The sequence below is a fragment of the Artemia franciscana genome, chromosome 3 (genome assembly GCF_032884065.1).
Source record: "Artemia franciscana chromosome 3, ASM3288406v1, whole genome shotgun sequence".
In the NCBI taxonomy this organism is placed as follows: Eukaryota; Metazoa; Arthropoda; class Branchiopoda; order Anostraca; family Artemiidae; genus Artemia; species Artemia franciscana.
In genome coordinates, this window is record NC_088865.1 from 34,647,999 (window position 1) to 34,666,366 (window position 18,368).

At 34.3% G+C, this 18,368-nt stretch overlaps 1 protein-coding gene across 3 annotated transcripts in view; it reads right to left on the reverse strand.

The window, feature by feature from the left end:
• Positions 1-18,368, reverse strand: part of LOC136025210 (protein transport protein Sec23A-like) — a 62,785-nt gene that overhangs the window by 27,166 nt on the left and 17,251 nt on the right. For 2 of the 3 annotated variants that reach the window (XM_065701017.1, XM_065701019.1), the window contains exons 6-11: positions 17,743-17,886; positions 13,948-14,092; positions 10,578-10,610; positions 8,415-8,564; positions 7,380-7,647; positions 223-374 (exon numbers count right to left, since the gene is read on the reverse strand). In XM_065701017.1, coding sequence (XP_065557089.1) covers positions 223-374; positions 7,380-7,647; positions 8,415-8,564; positions 10,578-10,610; positions 13,948-14,092; positions 17,743-17,886 — 892 coding nt within the window. The remainder of the gene's footprint in view (positions 1-222; positions 375-7,379; positions 7,648-8,414; positions 8,565-10,577; positions 10,611-13,947; positions 14,093-17,742; positions 17,887-18,368) is intronic. The other variant, XM_065701020.1, reaches the window with a different exon arrangement.

The following is an 18,368-nucleotide window of genomic DNA, read 5'->3' on the forward strand; positions in this document are numbered from 1 at the left end:
AACACAAACGAGCAGACGAAAACGGCAGCTTTAATAGGACCAGGTGGAGTCTTTGCCAGTTATACCGTCTTGTATATGTATTGGGTATATTGGGTATACAAATATTTGGAAGTAGTGTTAATTTTACTTTTGAGCCTTACTCCACAGATATGGTGTGCATGCAAAACCTAAACCCATGCTCAGAGATACGGATATAAAAACGAAAAAAAAAAGGATTCAAACCTGTGGTACAATATCAAAGAAAATTGCGGGTGTAGTTGTAGGCAAAAGTGAGCAAAATTTCCACTGCGTGGTCCCACCAACTCCAATTTCCATGTCTGCAACTGAAGGGTGTTTGACACCCATTGAAACGCAAGGACCAATACATCCAGAAACTATAATATGAATATTCATTACTATAAGTCGAACCATGATTAGTGGGAGACAATGAAATTCACTTTGTGTTTATGAATAAAATCTCTACTGTTAGGCAGGAAAAATTCAGATTTCTGGTAAAATAACAAAAAAACACAAGCTAAAAGAAAAATTGATTGTATTTTAAGGAATCAAAACATATATCGGATCACATATTAGTCTTCTTTTGGTCTTGGATGATCGAGACTTCTGTATAATTAAAAGAAACATCTTTTGGGCCCTATCTTTGAGCAAATTAATTATTTTGCGTACTGGGATCCCTATGGTCCAGTGACTTATGGATATCAATTTTTAAGAAAATCGGGTAAAAAATTTTCGGGCTCATTTTCCGGAGACCCACAAACTAAACCCAATTAATTTTTATTTCATAGAAGTTTCCTAGATTCACGGACTCAGGATAAATAGAAGTTTTTTAGCGCATTTTCGGGCCTTTTAACACCATCTTTGAACTATTTTAAGAAAAACTATCTGTAAAATTGGTTCAATACCATATGGATTACAGGGCGAATAGGGGGGGGGGCATGGTGGGTTGGTTGGCTCCAATCCAAAAGCTTTGGGCCATTAAATAAAACACATGAACTTTCAACTCCTAAGTTTCTATGACAAAGTGGCTGAAAAAAGCGAAAGTAATATATGGCATAAACCTAAATTTACTAAATCAAAGCTAGTGCACTGACTCAAATCAACACATAGCAGGCATTACCTCTTTTCAACAATTTTCGTCCTAAATTACTTTTTTTTTTGTATAAAAGTTAATTGGACGGATAAGGTAGAAGAAATACCTTGCGAAATCAAAGAGCTTCACAGCTTCCAGTAGGTGATGTCCATTTTTTTAGAAACTAGACCTCAGGTTTCAACACCCAATGAGTGTTGCACTCACTGGCGACCATTTCATAGGCCATATCTGTTAAAAGATTCGAATATGTATCATAGAAAGACACGTGTTTATTCTGTTTCACGTTTTTGGGCTGTTTTGGAACCTAATTAGTCCAGAAATAAGGCTTAAAAGGTCACGAAGTAACGATACAAAATTTACTGAAGTCTGCTTTTTACGGTTCATTGTATCCTAGAAGAATCCATTTCGATTACAGTTGACAGTCCTGGACGATTTCTTGGGATATAAGATCACCCGTGTAAAGTTTGTAATGACACAAAGGTGGTAATGACATGACATTTTTTTCTAGAAGTATTCTTCTTACTGTTACTAGAGGTCTTAGAAGCCTTGCTTTTAGTAGAAAAAAAACTTGTATTTTTTAATTTCTTATCCTTTTTCAAATAAGGTCCGGTGTAAAATTTTCCCTGAAAAGTTTGCCCCCAGAAATTTTCTTCTCCATGGAAAATTCTCCCTGTGGAACCCACCCCCCAACAGAGCATTCGTACCTCCCTCATCTTAAAAATGTATGCATACTTCCCAATAGCGAATATTATACGTAAGCAATCGGCAAATATCACAACCTAAGACCTTTTCCTAGTGGCTGTGGGGGTCCTGTTGTCTCAAAAGACATAGTTATTAGGCCTTTTAACTATGCTGAACAAGATAGGTACCTCAAAATTTTGCTCAAACGATTTTGGAAAAAATGGGGCGTAAGAGAGTGGGCTTAGTAGCCCTCCTATTTTTTGTCAATAAAAAGGGCACTAGAACTTATAGATTCTGCTCTAACAAGCCCTCTCACATTCTAAGAAATTCTACTATATTCTAGAACAACTGGGTCGATACGATCACCCTTGAAAAAAAAAATCAATAAACACACAGCCGTGATCCTTCTTCTGGGAAAGAATACAAAATGCTATATTTTCAAACAGTTCGTGGTAACGAACTGTAGTAAGGAGCGAACCGGCTCGATAGTAACCGAAACTCTAAAAAATGGAATTTGATACCAATAGTTACATCAAAAGAACCACATTTTAATGCTGATTTTAAATATATAAGTTTCATCAAGTTTAGTCTTATCCATCAAAAGTTAGGAGCCTGAGAAAATATGCCTTATTTTAGAGAATAGGGGTAAAAAAAACCTAAAAGTCATACAATCTTAACGAAAATCACACCATCAGATTCAGCGTATCAGAAAACCCTAATGTAGAAGTTTCAAGCTCCTATCTACAAAAATGTGGAATTTTGCATTTTTTGCCAGAAGACAGATCACGGATGCATGTTTATTTGTTTTTTTTTTCTAGGGATGTCGCGAGAGGGCTCATTCTAACGGAAATTAAAAGTTTTAGCGCCCTTTTAAGTGACCAAAAAAAACTGAAGGGCATCTTGGCCCCCTCCCACGCTCATTTTTCCCAAAGTCATTGGATCAAAATCATGAGATAGTCATTTTATTCACCATAGTCGAAAAACCTGTTAACTATGTCTTTGGGGCCGACTTACTCCCCTCACAGTCCCCGTGGGAGGGGCTACAAGTTACAAACTTCAATTAGTGTTTACATATAGTAATGGTTATTGGGAAGTATACAGACGTTTTCACAGGGATTTTATTGGTTTAGGAGGGGGGAGATGTCGAAGGGGGGTTACGTGGGAGGATCTTTCCATGGAGGAATTTGTCATGGGGGAATCAAATTTCAATGAAAGGGGCACAGGATTTTCTAGCATTATAAAAAAAATAATGAAAAATGAATATGAAAAGTTTTTCAACTGAAAGTAAGGAGCAGCATTACAAGTTAAAACGAACAGAAATTATTACACATATGAGGGGTTCACCTCCTCCTAATACCTCGCTCTTTACGCTAAAGTATTTTTAGTAATTTCAACTATTTATTCTACGGCCTTTGTGATTCAGGGGTCATTCTCAAGGAATCGGGACAAAATTTAAGCTTTAGTATAAAGAGCAAGGTATTGACGAAGGGGTGAACCCCCCTCATCTACGTAATAAAAACATACGAATAAAGAAGCTCGCTACGTAAGTCAATTTGTAAGTTACGTATATTTTTTTCTAATGAAAACGTTCGTAAAAATTAAAAGTTCTAGTTGCCTTTTTAAGTAATCAAAAAATTGGAGGGCAACTAGGCCTCCTCCCTCGCTACTTTTTTCTAAAAATCTTCCAATTAAACTATGAGAAAGCCGCTTAGCCAAAAAAATTAATATGCAAATTTAGTTTTAATCATTTATGTGCGGAGAGTCAAAATCAAAACATGCATTAATTCAAAAACGTTCAGAAATTAAATAAAAAAAACAAGTTTTTTAACTGAAAGTAAGGAGCGACATTAAAACTTAAAACGAACAGATATTATTCCGTATAGTAAACGGGTTGTCCCCTCCTCATCACCTCGCTCTTTATGCTAAAGTTTTTTTTATGGTTTTAAAAAGTAGAGTTTTGACAAAGAGTCAAACTTTAGCGTAAAGAGTGAGGTGTTGAGGAGCGGACAATCCCTTTACTATACGGAATAATTTCTGTTCGTTTTAAGTTTTGATGTCGCTCCTTACTTTCAGTTAAAAAAAACTTGTTTTTTTTTTATTTAATTGCAAATAAGAGCTTGAAACCTCTACAGCAGGATTCTCTGATATACTGAATCTGGTGCTGTAATTTCTGTTAAGATTCATTTACTTTTAAGGGGTGTTTTCCCCCTTCTTCAAAATCAGGCAAATGTTCTCAGGCTCATAGTCTTTGAGGGCTAACACAACTTTACATTATAATCATAAATTATATTATAAATTCAAATTTTATATTTTTTAAAATACAATATAAAAAACTATATATTTGGAATCAGCATAATAAGCCGACTATCCATAAAAATAATCTCCTCATAGAGCATGTTCACAGCTTTTGGATGAATGGATGGTTTAAAGTCTGACCCCTCCTCAACACCTCGTTCTAAAGGCTAAAGTTTGAATTTTGTCCGAATTCTCTAAGAAGGGCTCCTCAAACACAACGGTCGTTTAATTGGAACAACAGGAAACTATTTTAAAAGTACTACAAAACTTTAATGCGAAGAGCTAGGTGTTGAGGAAGGGGTAACCCCCCTCATATACGTAGTAATTTTTGTTCGTTTTAAGTTTTAATGTTGCTCCTTACTTTCAGTTGAAAATAATTTTTGAGTTTTTTTTTTATTTAATCCTCACAAAGGTCTGACCGAGTCTAGACGACAAAAACCATAGCTGTTGACCAGCAGTGGTTGAACAAACTCTGCCTGTCCGCATAACAATTACTTATTAAAATAAATTTTGAGAACGCCCCCCCCCCTCCCTGATATCAAGTCACTTGCGGAACCGAGAACATAATAAAATGGGACGAAGTCTAATTTCTCTGTTAAGTTAGGGGGGTTCGATGCCCCGTTTTGACAAACGTTTTCATAAGAATAATTTAGGAACGCCCTCCCCTCCTACATAGATTAAGAATATCCTTGAATTTGTAAGGCAGAACGACAACATAAGCTGTTGGTTCTGACTAATTTTGGTTAACGTCAGAAAACCACTCTTTGTAGAAGACACTCGGATGATAAAAATTTAGGAGCCTCTTTCCCTTCAGAGGGCAGATTGCCCCAAGACCTTCCAATGATGCGACCATGCCACCAGTTTTTGTCACTCAGCATGTTTAGTTGAAATCAAACAACCTCTTCTAGCATGTTATCTAACTACAAGAATTTCAGGGTTCTTTATAGGGTCGGATATAGTCCAAATCCCAATGGAGTAGTGCTAAAATTTAGTCTCGCTTTCCATTAAATTCTGTTGAATTCGCACAATCCCTTCTTATAAAATATTCCGAGATCAGAAACTTAGAAACCCCTTTGCAACGGTTGGGTTGTGCATATAAATCCAAAAGGCTGAACCACAGTGCAAGATCTATTTTTCTGCATGTTTTGTTGGGTTTGTTGGGATTATCCTCTGAAAGATAGCTTGTTGACAAAAACCACCGGATCAACCATTCCGTTCCTCCTACTACACATTCCTCCTTGAATAGGTCTGAACACTGGTAGCAAGAGCTTAATCCCCCCCCCCTCTTCTTCAAATTGGCAAGAAGTTCAAAAAATTGTATTTAGAACACAGGTAGTATAATCCACAAAGCTTGGATTAAATTTGACGGTCTATCCTTGGATTCTCAACTTTCATTTTAATTTGTAAATCAGTAGAACTACTAGTTTATTCTATTATTAAAAATTTTGGACGTAAAACTAGCCAGTAGAAGAAAATTGAAACCAAACATGTCTTGGTGCATTGCTTTATTTTGAAAATCATTCCAATCAAATGTCAATAAAAAAAAAACTGATCATTTCTTCTTTCTAATTCACCTCATTTTCATTTCTGTTATTTCAGTTTTGACAATTATCTCGGAACTGTGAAATTTTTCAAATAAGCTCTTTAGTCGTGAACGCGACGAAATTTCTTTATTTTTCTATCAGGATTCAAGGGTGGGATTCAGTTCTACGTTGGAATTAATGGAATAATTTGGTTTTAATCCCAGGGTGATGTCAAGTGCCTTTGCTATTAGCAAGAAAATTAATTAAATACCACTCAACATCTCATTTTGAAGTTAACTCTTCATTACTAGCGCATAGACAAAAATGTCAAAAAAAATCTCAAGAGAATAGATCAGTGTCTCTGCAAAAGTGGAGACTTCATTTTTACAGCAAAAAAATCCGACGACAATAAGAAAAGAAATCGCAGATCACTGAACAACTCACACAGAAAAGAACAATCCTGTAAAAAATCATCCAATTCACTGAATAGCCAAAGCATAGACAATAAGGTTAAAAATAGGAACTTATCATTAAAAATGAATAAAAAAAATCAAAAAAATCAGAAGATCCAGAATTCGTGGGATGCAGACTCCAGTCGCTGGTTCAGTTTCAAGTTCTTTAAACAACCTTGAAGTTTCACCATTCCTTATCCGTAATGATACATATATACTGTAATAGGTCTTTGGAGACACATGCTCGAGAAACTAATTCAAAACAAACTATAGCAGTTATCATCCCTATTATCTAATTTACGCATTAGATTCTTTTTAGAAATTACAAGTTCTTTTGGGTAATTCCAAATATAATAACTAATACAATACTTTTACCTTAGAACTTAAACGATCAATAACCATGCTTCAACGACGATAATTTGAAAATCAATACTTAAAATTCTAGCGTCAAAAAATTAAAAACCGCTAGCAACCTTAGTTAGTATTTAAGAGATAAGTGGATTTTTTTATGTCTCGGGCTTTCCCTTTTTTGTGGAATTTCTTTTACTTAAATTAAGACTATTTTTCGTTCAATTGAAGGCTATTCCAGCTATAAATTGAATTTTAAGTTGGATCAGCTTTAACTTACACAAAAATATCAATAAATTAAACCAATTTAGATTGGACTCAAATCGAATCATTTCTGCATTTAATCAGAAATTAAAGATTAACCTTGTTCTTCATTTCTTATTCAAATCATAAATTATATACTTTTATTATTATAGAGCCTGAGGTTTATTATTGTAGGTTTCGTTCCACTAATTGTGGATTAAAAAAAAAATCTAAAGATACCATAGCTTACTTCGTAGCTCCTTTGAAACCCTAACGTCCATTACAATGATCATATATAATTTGGGCTGAAATCTTTTGTAATGTTCTTTTTGTTCTTGTAATGTCGTATCCTTTTTGTCAATGTCTGTAATGTTCTTGGACAGTCATTGAGGTGAACGGAACTTTCAGGAATGCATCCAGAACCTTAATTATGTACCAGAAAAGTCTTCTGAAGTTTCAGGGTTTGAAGCCCTTCAAAAAGGGCTTTTTTGAAAATTGTAGTTTCGGGTTTGAGTCACTCGAAAGCTCAGCAAATTCCTCTTGAGCTAAAACCGGCAGGTGATCAATCTCGCTTAAGTCAATCTAAGGACAGCTTTTGACTGTGTTTTCTACCTTCATCTGAAACAAGCTGCTTCTTTCAATTTAATTCCTGATCATTTTTAAATAACGCCAGAAAATCTACCTCCCCCCTCAATATAAATTATCCCCATTCCAAGAAAAATACAATCTAAAGATAACATAGCTTACTTCGTAGCTCCTTTGAAACCCTAACGTCCATTACAGCATTGAAAGCCATTGGACAATTTCCTTCTTCATCTCTTGCAAATACCTTTTTGAGACTTTCACTGAACAGCGAGGATTCAAAAGAGTCAGCCAGGACTAAGTTACCACCAGTGAGACTAGGCAACGATTTCATTTCGAGTAGCCCAATTTGATCCAATGCTGCCGTATAAATATCAACTGCGTGACCATTTTTGGACGCTTTCATGGCAAGGGCTTCATAAAATTTCGTTGCCTATAATATTAAAATAAACAATAAATAAACCGCAAAACTCCAACAACTTATTATTAAGGAAGTAAAATAAAGGAAGAGAGAAAGAATAGATAGACGAGGAGAGAGAAAAAAACAGCGAAAGAAAAAAGAGAAAGAGGGGGAATAGAGAGGGAGGGAGAGAGGGGAGAGGGAGGGAGAGAGGGGGAGAAGGAGAAAGAGAGGGAGAGAGAGGGTGGGAGAGGGAGAGACCACATGATTAGCCTTTTTCAGTAAATCTCACTTTGAATAGAAAAGCAATTGACAAGTTTTGACAAAAAAAAAAATATTAGTACAATAGAGCAAATAAGACATTTTTAGCATAGAAAAGTAAGAGAAAAATCGGTAAAGAAATAAAAAAAACTCGGTCAACTAATACAAACATGCACTAGATAACAAAACTTAAAAAGAAAAAAAACAAGGAAAAAGAATAAATGAAGGGGGAAAAGTGGACCATTTAAAAGTTGGATTGGCATAATTTTTGGCCTGGCGATCAATGCAGCCTGTCTACTCAGTTGATTTTTATTAATAAGACCAGTTGATCTTCTCTATACCCATAAATGATTGTTCTGCTTCAATGAAAAAAGCAAAAAGAGTCTCTGCCGGATGCTAAGGATAACACTGCGAAACATAATGATGCAATCCGTAGGTAAATTCACGCCAAGTAAAAAATTATGTAATCTCAAACATCAGCCCAATCATCAAAGAGTTTGGAAATACTCTAACTACTAAGACAGAGGAAAGCTTATTACCTTCTTCAAGTACTTCGCCTGGCCCTGTTCTATGACATGATGGGTTCGGATTGTATTTCTGAGGTCATCATCAACAATCATTCCTAGACCGTCTGTACATGCACCTCCAATAAAGGACATTATCCTTCCTCCAACATTTGTATGGGTTGTCTAAAAATAAATATTTTCACAATATGAAAAAATTCTTAAAACAAGATTTAAAACTGGAATTTCACTTTTCTCTTCTGCCTGAAGTACACTTTTCTCCACAATATATGTAGATTGTATTACCAATACATGATTACGTAAGTTTGAGCTAATAGCAGGACATTTCATTGTCAATCACGCAAGTTTCATTGGATTTCGCTATATTAATCTTTCATGTTTTTACACGTGTGAAAAATCTGGGACCAGTTGGACACCAAGAAGTGAATACTAATTCCTAAATTTCGCTCAAAACATTCTAAAAAAGTATCACCAAGTATAAAGAACTAAATTTCACCTTTTCACTATAAAACTACCTCAATGATACATATCATCAGCCAAGGCAGTAAAATTCGTAAAAAAAAACAACACAAAACACAACAGTTTTTCAATATCAACAAATTATAAGTTTTTAAACATCGACAGGGAGAAGTGGGAACCAACTTCTAAATTTTGTTCAACAATTGTAATAAAGTATCAAGTTTAAAAAACTAAATTTTACATTTCCCCCAGGAAATTATCATAGATGAGGCATTTCATGAGCCAAGACATTGATTTTTAAAATGAAGCAATTCAAATACATTTATAAAGGTTTTGAACATTGAGTCACACCCACTTCAAGGTGTAAAAATATAGTTGTGAATATTCCCATGCAAATCATGCAAAATGTTGACTTTTCCTTCTTCGTTGTCACCGCGGCATGCTTAAAAGAGAAAGCAATGATTCTTTATTTCAGAAGACAGATACGATGGAAATTGAAAAATCTTTTACCGCAAAAAAATTCACAGTCCTTTCTATAAAATTTCAGAAAGATGGCGGCATTTTCGCAACTAAGTACGATTGCGTATTTTGAATTTGATAAGAAACACAAAGCAGTCTTAATAAAGACACTAAAATCAAGCTCTCAATCATACTATCACCATCCTTAAGCCTGACACCGAAATTTGAAATAATTCGACAGCGGAATTAAAACAAGCCAACATTATAAGCTTGTTTGACCTGCTACAAGATCGAAAGCGAAGTAATATTAAAAGAAACAAATACTTAAAAAAAGACAGAGCTAAATTTACTATGGGTGGTTGTAGGCCCAATGAATGGGCTTATATGTAAATTTGGGTAGTTTGCTATCAAGTTTTGCAATCATTAGGCAGATAGCCATGTGACCGTAAACATATATCAGGATTAGATTTCCATGTCATGATGGGAAACGCGGAAAAAAAGGGAAAATCAAAAATTATATGAACAAACTGAATTATTATTCACAAACAATACCTGGACATTACTTACTCGGGATTCGGAATCTACGTTACCAAGACGTGAAAATAAGAAACCAAAACATTACAGGGAAAGCAGAAAAAATAACCAGGACAGAGCAGGAGCGGGGAGGGTACATAGAAGTCTGAAGGGCTCCCGGCAAAATTATAAGGCTTAATCTTAGAACTATACTTTTTTGAGGGAGCAGACGCCATTCCACGTAAAATTCTTCTATTTCCCAAAACATAAAATACGGGCATATGTATGCCCATAGATACTGGAAGATCTAGTGCATTATCATCAAAACGTAATGACAATAGTTTCAAAAAGAGCAAAAAGGCAAGAACCGTGCGGAAATAAGCTACACATAAAAGACTATCTGCAAAGAAAGCAAATGAAGCAGTATGTCAAAAAGATACTCAGTAAAAAATACGGTAGCCCCACCCCCACAAACACACACACACTAAGACATGCTTAGCTTCCTGAAGCTGTAGATTTCAGGCTAAAAAAAAGAAAAACATATAGGAGCACTTCCGATGGATATAAGTGGCAACACAGCTTTTTACTGCTAGCTTTATCAATGAATTAAAACTGCATTTCTTATTTAATTAGTATGTATTAAAAGAGCCACTTTTATTTTGACAATGATCTGGTCGCACTAGCCTCATAGCAATCCATGCAGTTTGCTAGTATCTGTTAGTTGAATGTGCATTCTTTATCGATTACCTGAGTACTTCCTCCACCAAAATGAAAAACACTCTAAAAAAGAAGATAAGGGCTAAATAAATAGCAAATAGCCAAAATTACGTGCTGCAAAAGATGAGTGCCTACAGAATGCAGATTCGCTGACGTTATGATCAAGTAACCTGATAAAACATAAGGTGAGAAATTTTCGGGTCCTGCGATACCCTAATGGGCGTGTTATTATTTTGGCTCCATCCTATAAGATATTTCAACGCTAAAAAAAGTAGTATATGTCAATTTCAAAAGCTTGAACGGAGAAGAGAAAACACATAAATTTTAAGATAGAGACAATGACTTTGCCTCAAATTGACTCTGTAACAGGCAATAGGAAATAAAACCGCAAAATAATTTAAGAACGTTACAAAATTAAGAAAATATGAGAGCATAAAACCTTGATTCCGAAGAGAGTAAAGCTTAGGTACACAAGTTTGAGCGTAGACAGATAAGTTGATTTATTAGCTAATGTTTAGAATATGTCAACTATTTGAGAGTAGAAAAATTAGCAATACATTATTGTACAATCAAATTACACTTGTAAAAAAAAAAAAAACTTGCACCTTCAAATTTAGAATAACAAATTACAACTTAGAAGGGAAGATTATAAATAAATCAACAATGACGTAAACGAACAAATGAGAAAAGAGATTTGACACGAATGTTTTTTCTTTTCTTATTTAAAGTGTTCATTGTCACCTGTTGTTCTGCTTAAAAATGTCTTTTATTACTGCTTTTACGACTACATTACCTGATCTTGAAATAAAACTTCAAACTTCAAAATAGAAATTAGACAATTGCCTTGGAGATCTCCACAAGTAGATTACCGATAAAAGATTTTCATGGCAAATAATAGACTGGGCATCATATTGATGTTGATTTCTAGTTGTCCGCTTTAAGATTTCAGCGATATCCTTCACTTAGATATGAAGACTGTTAGGATTTAGATATGAAAGTGAATAGACTAGAACAAACATTTGTTAAAATGGCTATAGAGTCCGATTGCTTACTACGTTTTCCGTTTAATCAGCAATCTTACTTCCTCTAAAAGTCCGATTAGCAAGTAGACTCCAAAATGTATGAGGGACTGAAAGTTTTGAACTCGAGCTGAGAATTCTGGATACATTCTGGATACTTTTACCACTACAATACGAAAAAAGGTATTCTATCACAGCCACATGTCAGCTCCTCCAAGCGAGTTCTCCATAAATGCACAAAACCCGACCTTTTCTACAAACTAGACGCATTTTGGCTGTGATAATCAAAAGGGTGACATATGCCATTTTAGTGGAAATCGATGTATGATTGCGTCGTAGGTAAACTCAAAGTGAGGAACCGAATGGTGCAGTCAGATTTGTCTTATCTTGTACCATTACGAAGATAAAAAGAGACATACACCAGTTTTGACAGAAGAGGATTATCTTATAGAGGTATAACATGGTGAACTGGCATTTGCCTCCTTTTTTTGCCAAGGAAAACGGAGACATACGCCAAAATAATGGATTAACTCTGAATTCGCTCCGAATACTTTTGACAGAAGAGGATTATCTCTTCCCTTTTTTCAGAAAAAAAAGAAGGACGCCATAAAATGTAATAATTTTTAATTCACTCAGAATATCTGAATTTTATTTTTATCACTAAAAGAAAACATGAAAAGTTGGTTTAGAATATGTTCCCATAATCTCCATTAGCCTCATCCTTCAGAGCGACCACAGCCAATAAACTTTTTTCCAATTTGTGGCTCTTCTGAAAAGTTACAAAAATGGCTTATGTCGCACATTTAATTATCACAGCCGATTTGGTACAGCTAAAGCGCGATGTGGTTAGATATTTAGCGTTATATTTAGAGATGTCTTAAAAAAGAATTCATTGAGACGAATTATTGGCGGATTTTTGCCTTTTGATAAAAGAAGAAATTACAATGGAAATGTTAGGAAGTGTGAGGGTCCAAACTGTCATTAACAATTTTCGATTAGCGAAAATGATGTTTCCTACCACAAATTGCAAAGCAACCCACTGTAGATGAATTTAGACAGTACAATCATTCCCTATCTCAACTATAAGCGACATTATAAACATAAGCGATATTAAATTTTCACCTTTTTAACACTACTTTTCAAGAATCTAATTTTAAATTAATTTATTCCAATACATACATAAAAATCGGTAATTAGTAGTGTAATGTTAATATTACATGTTTTAGAAATTACAAACAGTCTCGAGTTGGTTTCAAAAGCGTTTTGAGAAAGTAGCCAAAAATTATTGACTTTGATTATACTGTATAAATTTATATACAGTAATCAAACCATAGTAAATACACATAATGTAAATGGGTGTTATGCCAATGAAATTCAAAAATTCATTCAGAATTTTCAGAAAATTTTCAAAAATTTCAATTCATTCAAAATGAAAATTTTGAATTTTGATGTTCCACTAAAAATCAGGATCATGAGCACGCAATCCAGATCCCGACTTCGACACTAGCTGCAAGCAAGATTTTGGTTTCAAATTAGGGATATTTGCTGGCTCATGGGTCTTGGCTAAGTGGTTGGCACGCTGGTTTGAGAATTCTTTGTCCAAGGGGCAAGGGTTCAATCCCTGGCATAGCCAGTTATTTGGTTTTGGACGGGGGTCAGTGGAGTGACTCTATAAGCTCAGCCAGAGTCGACCCAACTTTAAATGGGTAACTGGAGAAATCGAGGGAAGATAAGCAGGAAAGGTGTGCGAAAGCACAGGATGGCAGGGCCCTAGCCCCCCCATTGCACTTCCTGGCTGAAGGGCCATGAAACAGAGATCAGCACCGCTGGTTTGGACCTTAAGGTTCTAGTGCCGTCATACTTACTTACATGTAAAGACTTTCTTGGGCCACACTGCTTTTCCGTTAACGAAAATTAAGCAGGAGAAAACGGGTTATAATTTCAATAAGGCAGTGAACCAAAAATAAAAACAAAACTACACTTTAATTTAAAAAATTTCCGAATATTTCGGCTTTGGTCTTGGATTGCGACTTACATGGGTCATGGATGGACTTATAAATTTTACTGCTCTGAAGTTTACAATACAGATTTATCAGCCTATTTTATAATTTCTTCGATGTCAATGATGATTCTGAAACTTGTTTCAAGAAGGTGGTTTGTCAGTGGAAAAGGCATTAAGCTTGGCAAAGCTTAATCATCATTGACAGCCTAGACTAGACTAGACAGCCTGACTAGACTAGCCAGGTGATGCCATTTCCAGAGAATACAGTAAAAAAGGGAGAAGGAAAATCACAATTAATCAAAGACCTAACAGATATAGAATTGTCTACAGGCAATATAAAATAAAAACTAAAATTAAAAAAAAAGAAGTAAATGTATACCTCTAGCAAGTTGACAGCGATCGAGAGGGCCGCTCCAACACTTCGAATATATCTCCTGCCCGTTTGTACTTCAAAAGTGTCACGCTGAATCCCCTCGAAAATTTCTTCCATCAAACTCAATGTTTCACTGAGGGGCTTCAAAAATCTAATGGAATGAAAAATAAAAACAAAAAATATAATTTTCAAGCTTAGGCTCTTAGTTAATATTAGACCTAATTTAAGTCCTAGTTGCAATAAAACATAAATTCTTCTATATAAAGATTCATTATACTGATGAAGAACTTTTAATTTGCTTCACCTTTCTACGATAAAATAGCCAATAATTACAGCAAGTGAGAAAATCATACAATTAACAATCATCTAAAAGCATGAGCTTGAATTGACAGAAAATCTTGGTTTAACTACAGAACACTGCGCGGGTATTAATTCTTTTAACACCTGTTTTTATTTTTGTATTATGTGCACCAAATTTTAGAGTTTGAGAAACTACAGCATAAATATTAAAGTGTTTATGCGCGATTCTTTGTGCTATATTAAAAAAAAATCCAGTTTTAGGAGCATAGTAATTGAGGTGGAGTGTTTGGCATCTTCGAATTTTTTTTTTTTGGGGGGGGGGGGGTGAGACGCGACAACAGAGGCAAAAAATACAGTTGTACGTCTGCCAAGCCGAAATTTTCACCAGCAGTTGAATTTATTTTTTGGAATAATACAAAATTCTCAAATGTCTCAATTACATAGCAGATCAAGGCATGTAAAAAATTTCAAAGCCAGAACTTGGTCTTCTAAAGGCAAATTCCTTCAAGTATTTTACACTTTGTAACTTATCAACAGTATAGTATACAGAAAATGGGCTGGAGTGAACGTTTTTAAGAAGAATCCAGCCTCTGAGGCTGAATGTAAAAAAGACGAAAAAAAGAGATAGGCTTGAGAAAAAAACTTACTTTTATCCCATTATTTTTGAAAATATGATAATGAACTTTTCAAGACAAAAACTGAATTCTGGATATTACTTGGGCTTGTGGAACATCAGCCTAGTACTGTAACGGAAACTTTCTACCCTACGAATCTGTTAAGCAGAAAAGGAAGGCATTAGACTCGAGCCTTTTTCAGCTTAATTTCAGGTAGTCACCTTTTTTTGTGAATGGATAGTAATTGGAGAGTAGGCTATATAAAAACGGGACAAAACCAAGTCTTTGAAACAGAATAAATAGAAAGCCGGCCAACAAACTATCGTTCATAAATTCCATTAGTGCAACAACTCAGAATTCTTCAAGAGATAGAATTATTATCCGGGAATGTGGGGGAAAAGAAAGGGGGACCACACTTTGGTCATAGAAACAAGACGTGTTCTAAAAAAAAAGTATTTTACATATGACACACCTTGCATGTATTCAAAATAGCATTTGAACTTGCGTTTCTATCGACCTGGGGTCGACACAACAAAGTTAGATAAGAAATCGTATAAATAATGAAGAACAGCGCAGCTACGAAGAAGGAATGTTGAATGCTTGGAATCAATAGCCTGACACTTATAGCGACACCAAAATGTTACAAATGACTCTGTCAACAATTTTTACTTCATAATATGCAGAACAATTATACCCGACACATTTTGCATACAGACCCGCTAAACTTTACCCCCCCCCCCCTCCCAATGTTCAAATATATAGCACAAATTTATTTCCACGGTAATATATTTTCATCCCATTTTGTGATATTTCATTACGATTAGTCAGGAAAACAGGTTTAACTTAGACGAAAAACTTAACACAGGCACTATAACATAAAAGTACCAAAATAAGAATTGCTTTCTAACTTCACTGTTCAAATACTTTATCCCCCCCCCCCCAATTGTGCAAATATACAGCGCAAATTATATATTTCTCATCTATTCTGTAACTGGTCTTTGCTTGTATCACGCTAAGCTGAAAGAAACTAACGAAGAAACCGGTTATATAGTGTGTCAATGGATGAAGAACTTAACAAATTCGCTGAAACATATAAGTACCAAAAGAAATTCAACTGCTAGCGAAACCAGGGTGTAAAGCTACAGAGCAGTGTCTCCCGCCCATTATCTTTTCCCTTGACACTTCAGTCGGATAAAAATTAAAATAGATACTTGGCAAAGAGTTCATTTGATTTAAGCTGAAAGATATAGAGTATTTTTTAAGGACAAAAGTGATTGAAGGGCTACCAGCCCCGCCACAAGCCCTTATAATATTTTGTAGTCTATGTGTTTATTTGCATGTAAGTTTATCTTGGTATGATGTATCACTCGCTAATTCTTAATAAAGTTCAATCATTTTATTTATTATGTTTTATTTCTATTTTTTAATGTCCTAGTTATGTTATCTCTCCTTTGCTATTATCGTTCAAGTCGATTTAAGTCCCTCCCAAACTTTGTTTTGTGTGTAATTGATTAGTTTTTGTACTTGGTTGGCATTGCAGAACTAGATTAAAGTTGATTGTAATTACTTAATGATATGAATTACTACAGTTACAATAATTATTTAATCATTGAGACAAACTAGTCAAAACAACATAGCAGCAACTTCGATGCGAGTGTACCCGTCAATCAAGAACATCATCACAAAAAAAAAATACGTAGTAGCACAAACTATATAGTGGTCGAGTAATTCAAAAAAGGGCATGCCATGCTTTTCTCAAATGATATGTAGAACTCACCCTATTATAGAAATTAAGTTTAAACAATTTGTTCAATCCAACTGATTCTACATTTTATTTGACTCTTAGAATAGTTAGAAGTTTGTGTTGTTTTTTTTGTCTTTTTTTTCAAAATGTGTAAATAGTTGGAATTCATGTTCTCAAATGCTGAAACAATTGGAATTTAGAGTTTTTTGCACAAAATTTTAATTTTTATCATCTCGGAGGTAAAACAAAAAACTACATTTTGCAAACAACAGTTCATAAATAAGAATAAAAAAAACAACTTTTTTTTAGATTTTTCACTATCTTGCAAAATATGGATTTTCATTGTACATTGTGCAAACAACTGGTTGCATGGAAACTGTCAAATTCTTTTACAGCGACAATAATTGTTAATAAAACACAAAAATCCAATTTTTTTTTTATTTTTCTGTCTTTACAATCTACTGTATAGGCATGTACCATAACATCACTTGAATTGTTTTACAATACCAAAGGTTTTGTTTTACGAAAACCATGAAACACACGTCACATTTCTTGAATTAAAATGATGCAAAAGATCCAGAAAAAAACACTTTAAATTTTTAATTTTTCTAAAAACATATTTAAAATTTTAATATTTTTTTTTTTATTTTTAATTTGTCAATACTTTTTTAAGAGCTACGAAGGTAAAAATACTTCAAACGATTTTACTACCAATTATGCATTTAAGTGTGATATTCTTGAGCGAGCTAGTTTCGTACAACTAATATAAGAAACAATAATTTGGAAACACTCACTGTATTCTAGCGAAAATTAGTCAATTTAAAGAAAATAGAAACACAGGCCCAAGCGATCGATTTAGCAGGAGAATTTTACCAATTATGCAATTAAGTGTGATATTCTTGAGCGAGCTAGTTTCGTACAACTAATACAAGAAACAATAATTTGGAAACACTCACTGTATTCTAGCGAAAATTAGTCAATTTAAAGAAAATAGAAAAACAGGCCCAAGCGATCGATTTAGCAGAGAATTTGGCAAGGAAATACACATAACTCAATTTAATATTTGTCTCCTTTATTGCAACGATGGGACAATATTCCATTTTTTTGCTAGCAAGAGGGTAGATAGATATTAAACCAACTCACTTATTAGTAGGTACACTTGGTCCATGTACACCGTAAGCTGGTCTGGGGGCTGGTGCTGCCGTCTGTCTATCCAGTTTTAATAGCTTCAAAAGGTCTTGACTACTATATTCCTTAGTTCCTTTAAAGGCATAAGCCTTTTCAACACTGAAAAATAACAACAATTATTAGAAGGAAGTAGAGTAATAAAAAAAGACGCTATATGACAGAAATAAGACAGGAAACTATTATAGGTAGTTAAACGATTAAATTAAAAAATCCTGAAAGGGAGAGATCTGCTTCATTTACCGACACCTTATCAAAACATGCACTCAAATAAAGGAATATCCAAATCCCAATACAAAATGATATATTTTTTTTATGTAACTTTGTTTAGGTACTTATAATTAATATTAAATAATATAATTATTAATACAATTATAAATATATAATATAATATAGATTGTATAATTATAATTGTTCTTACATATAGAATATTTTTCCTTAGCATAACAAATTTTACAAAATTCTAAAACAATGTCTCCACACCAACAGAGGACAGACCAGTGAGTGCAAACGTCCAACCAAAAAATATGAAACAATGTGGCATACCCCATACAAAGTACATTCCACTGAATGAATTAATTCTT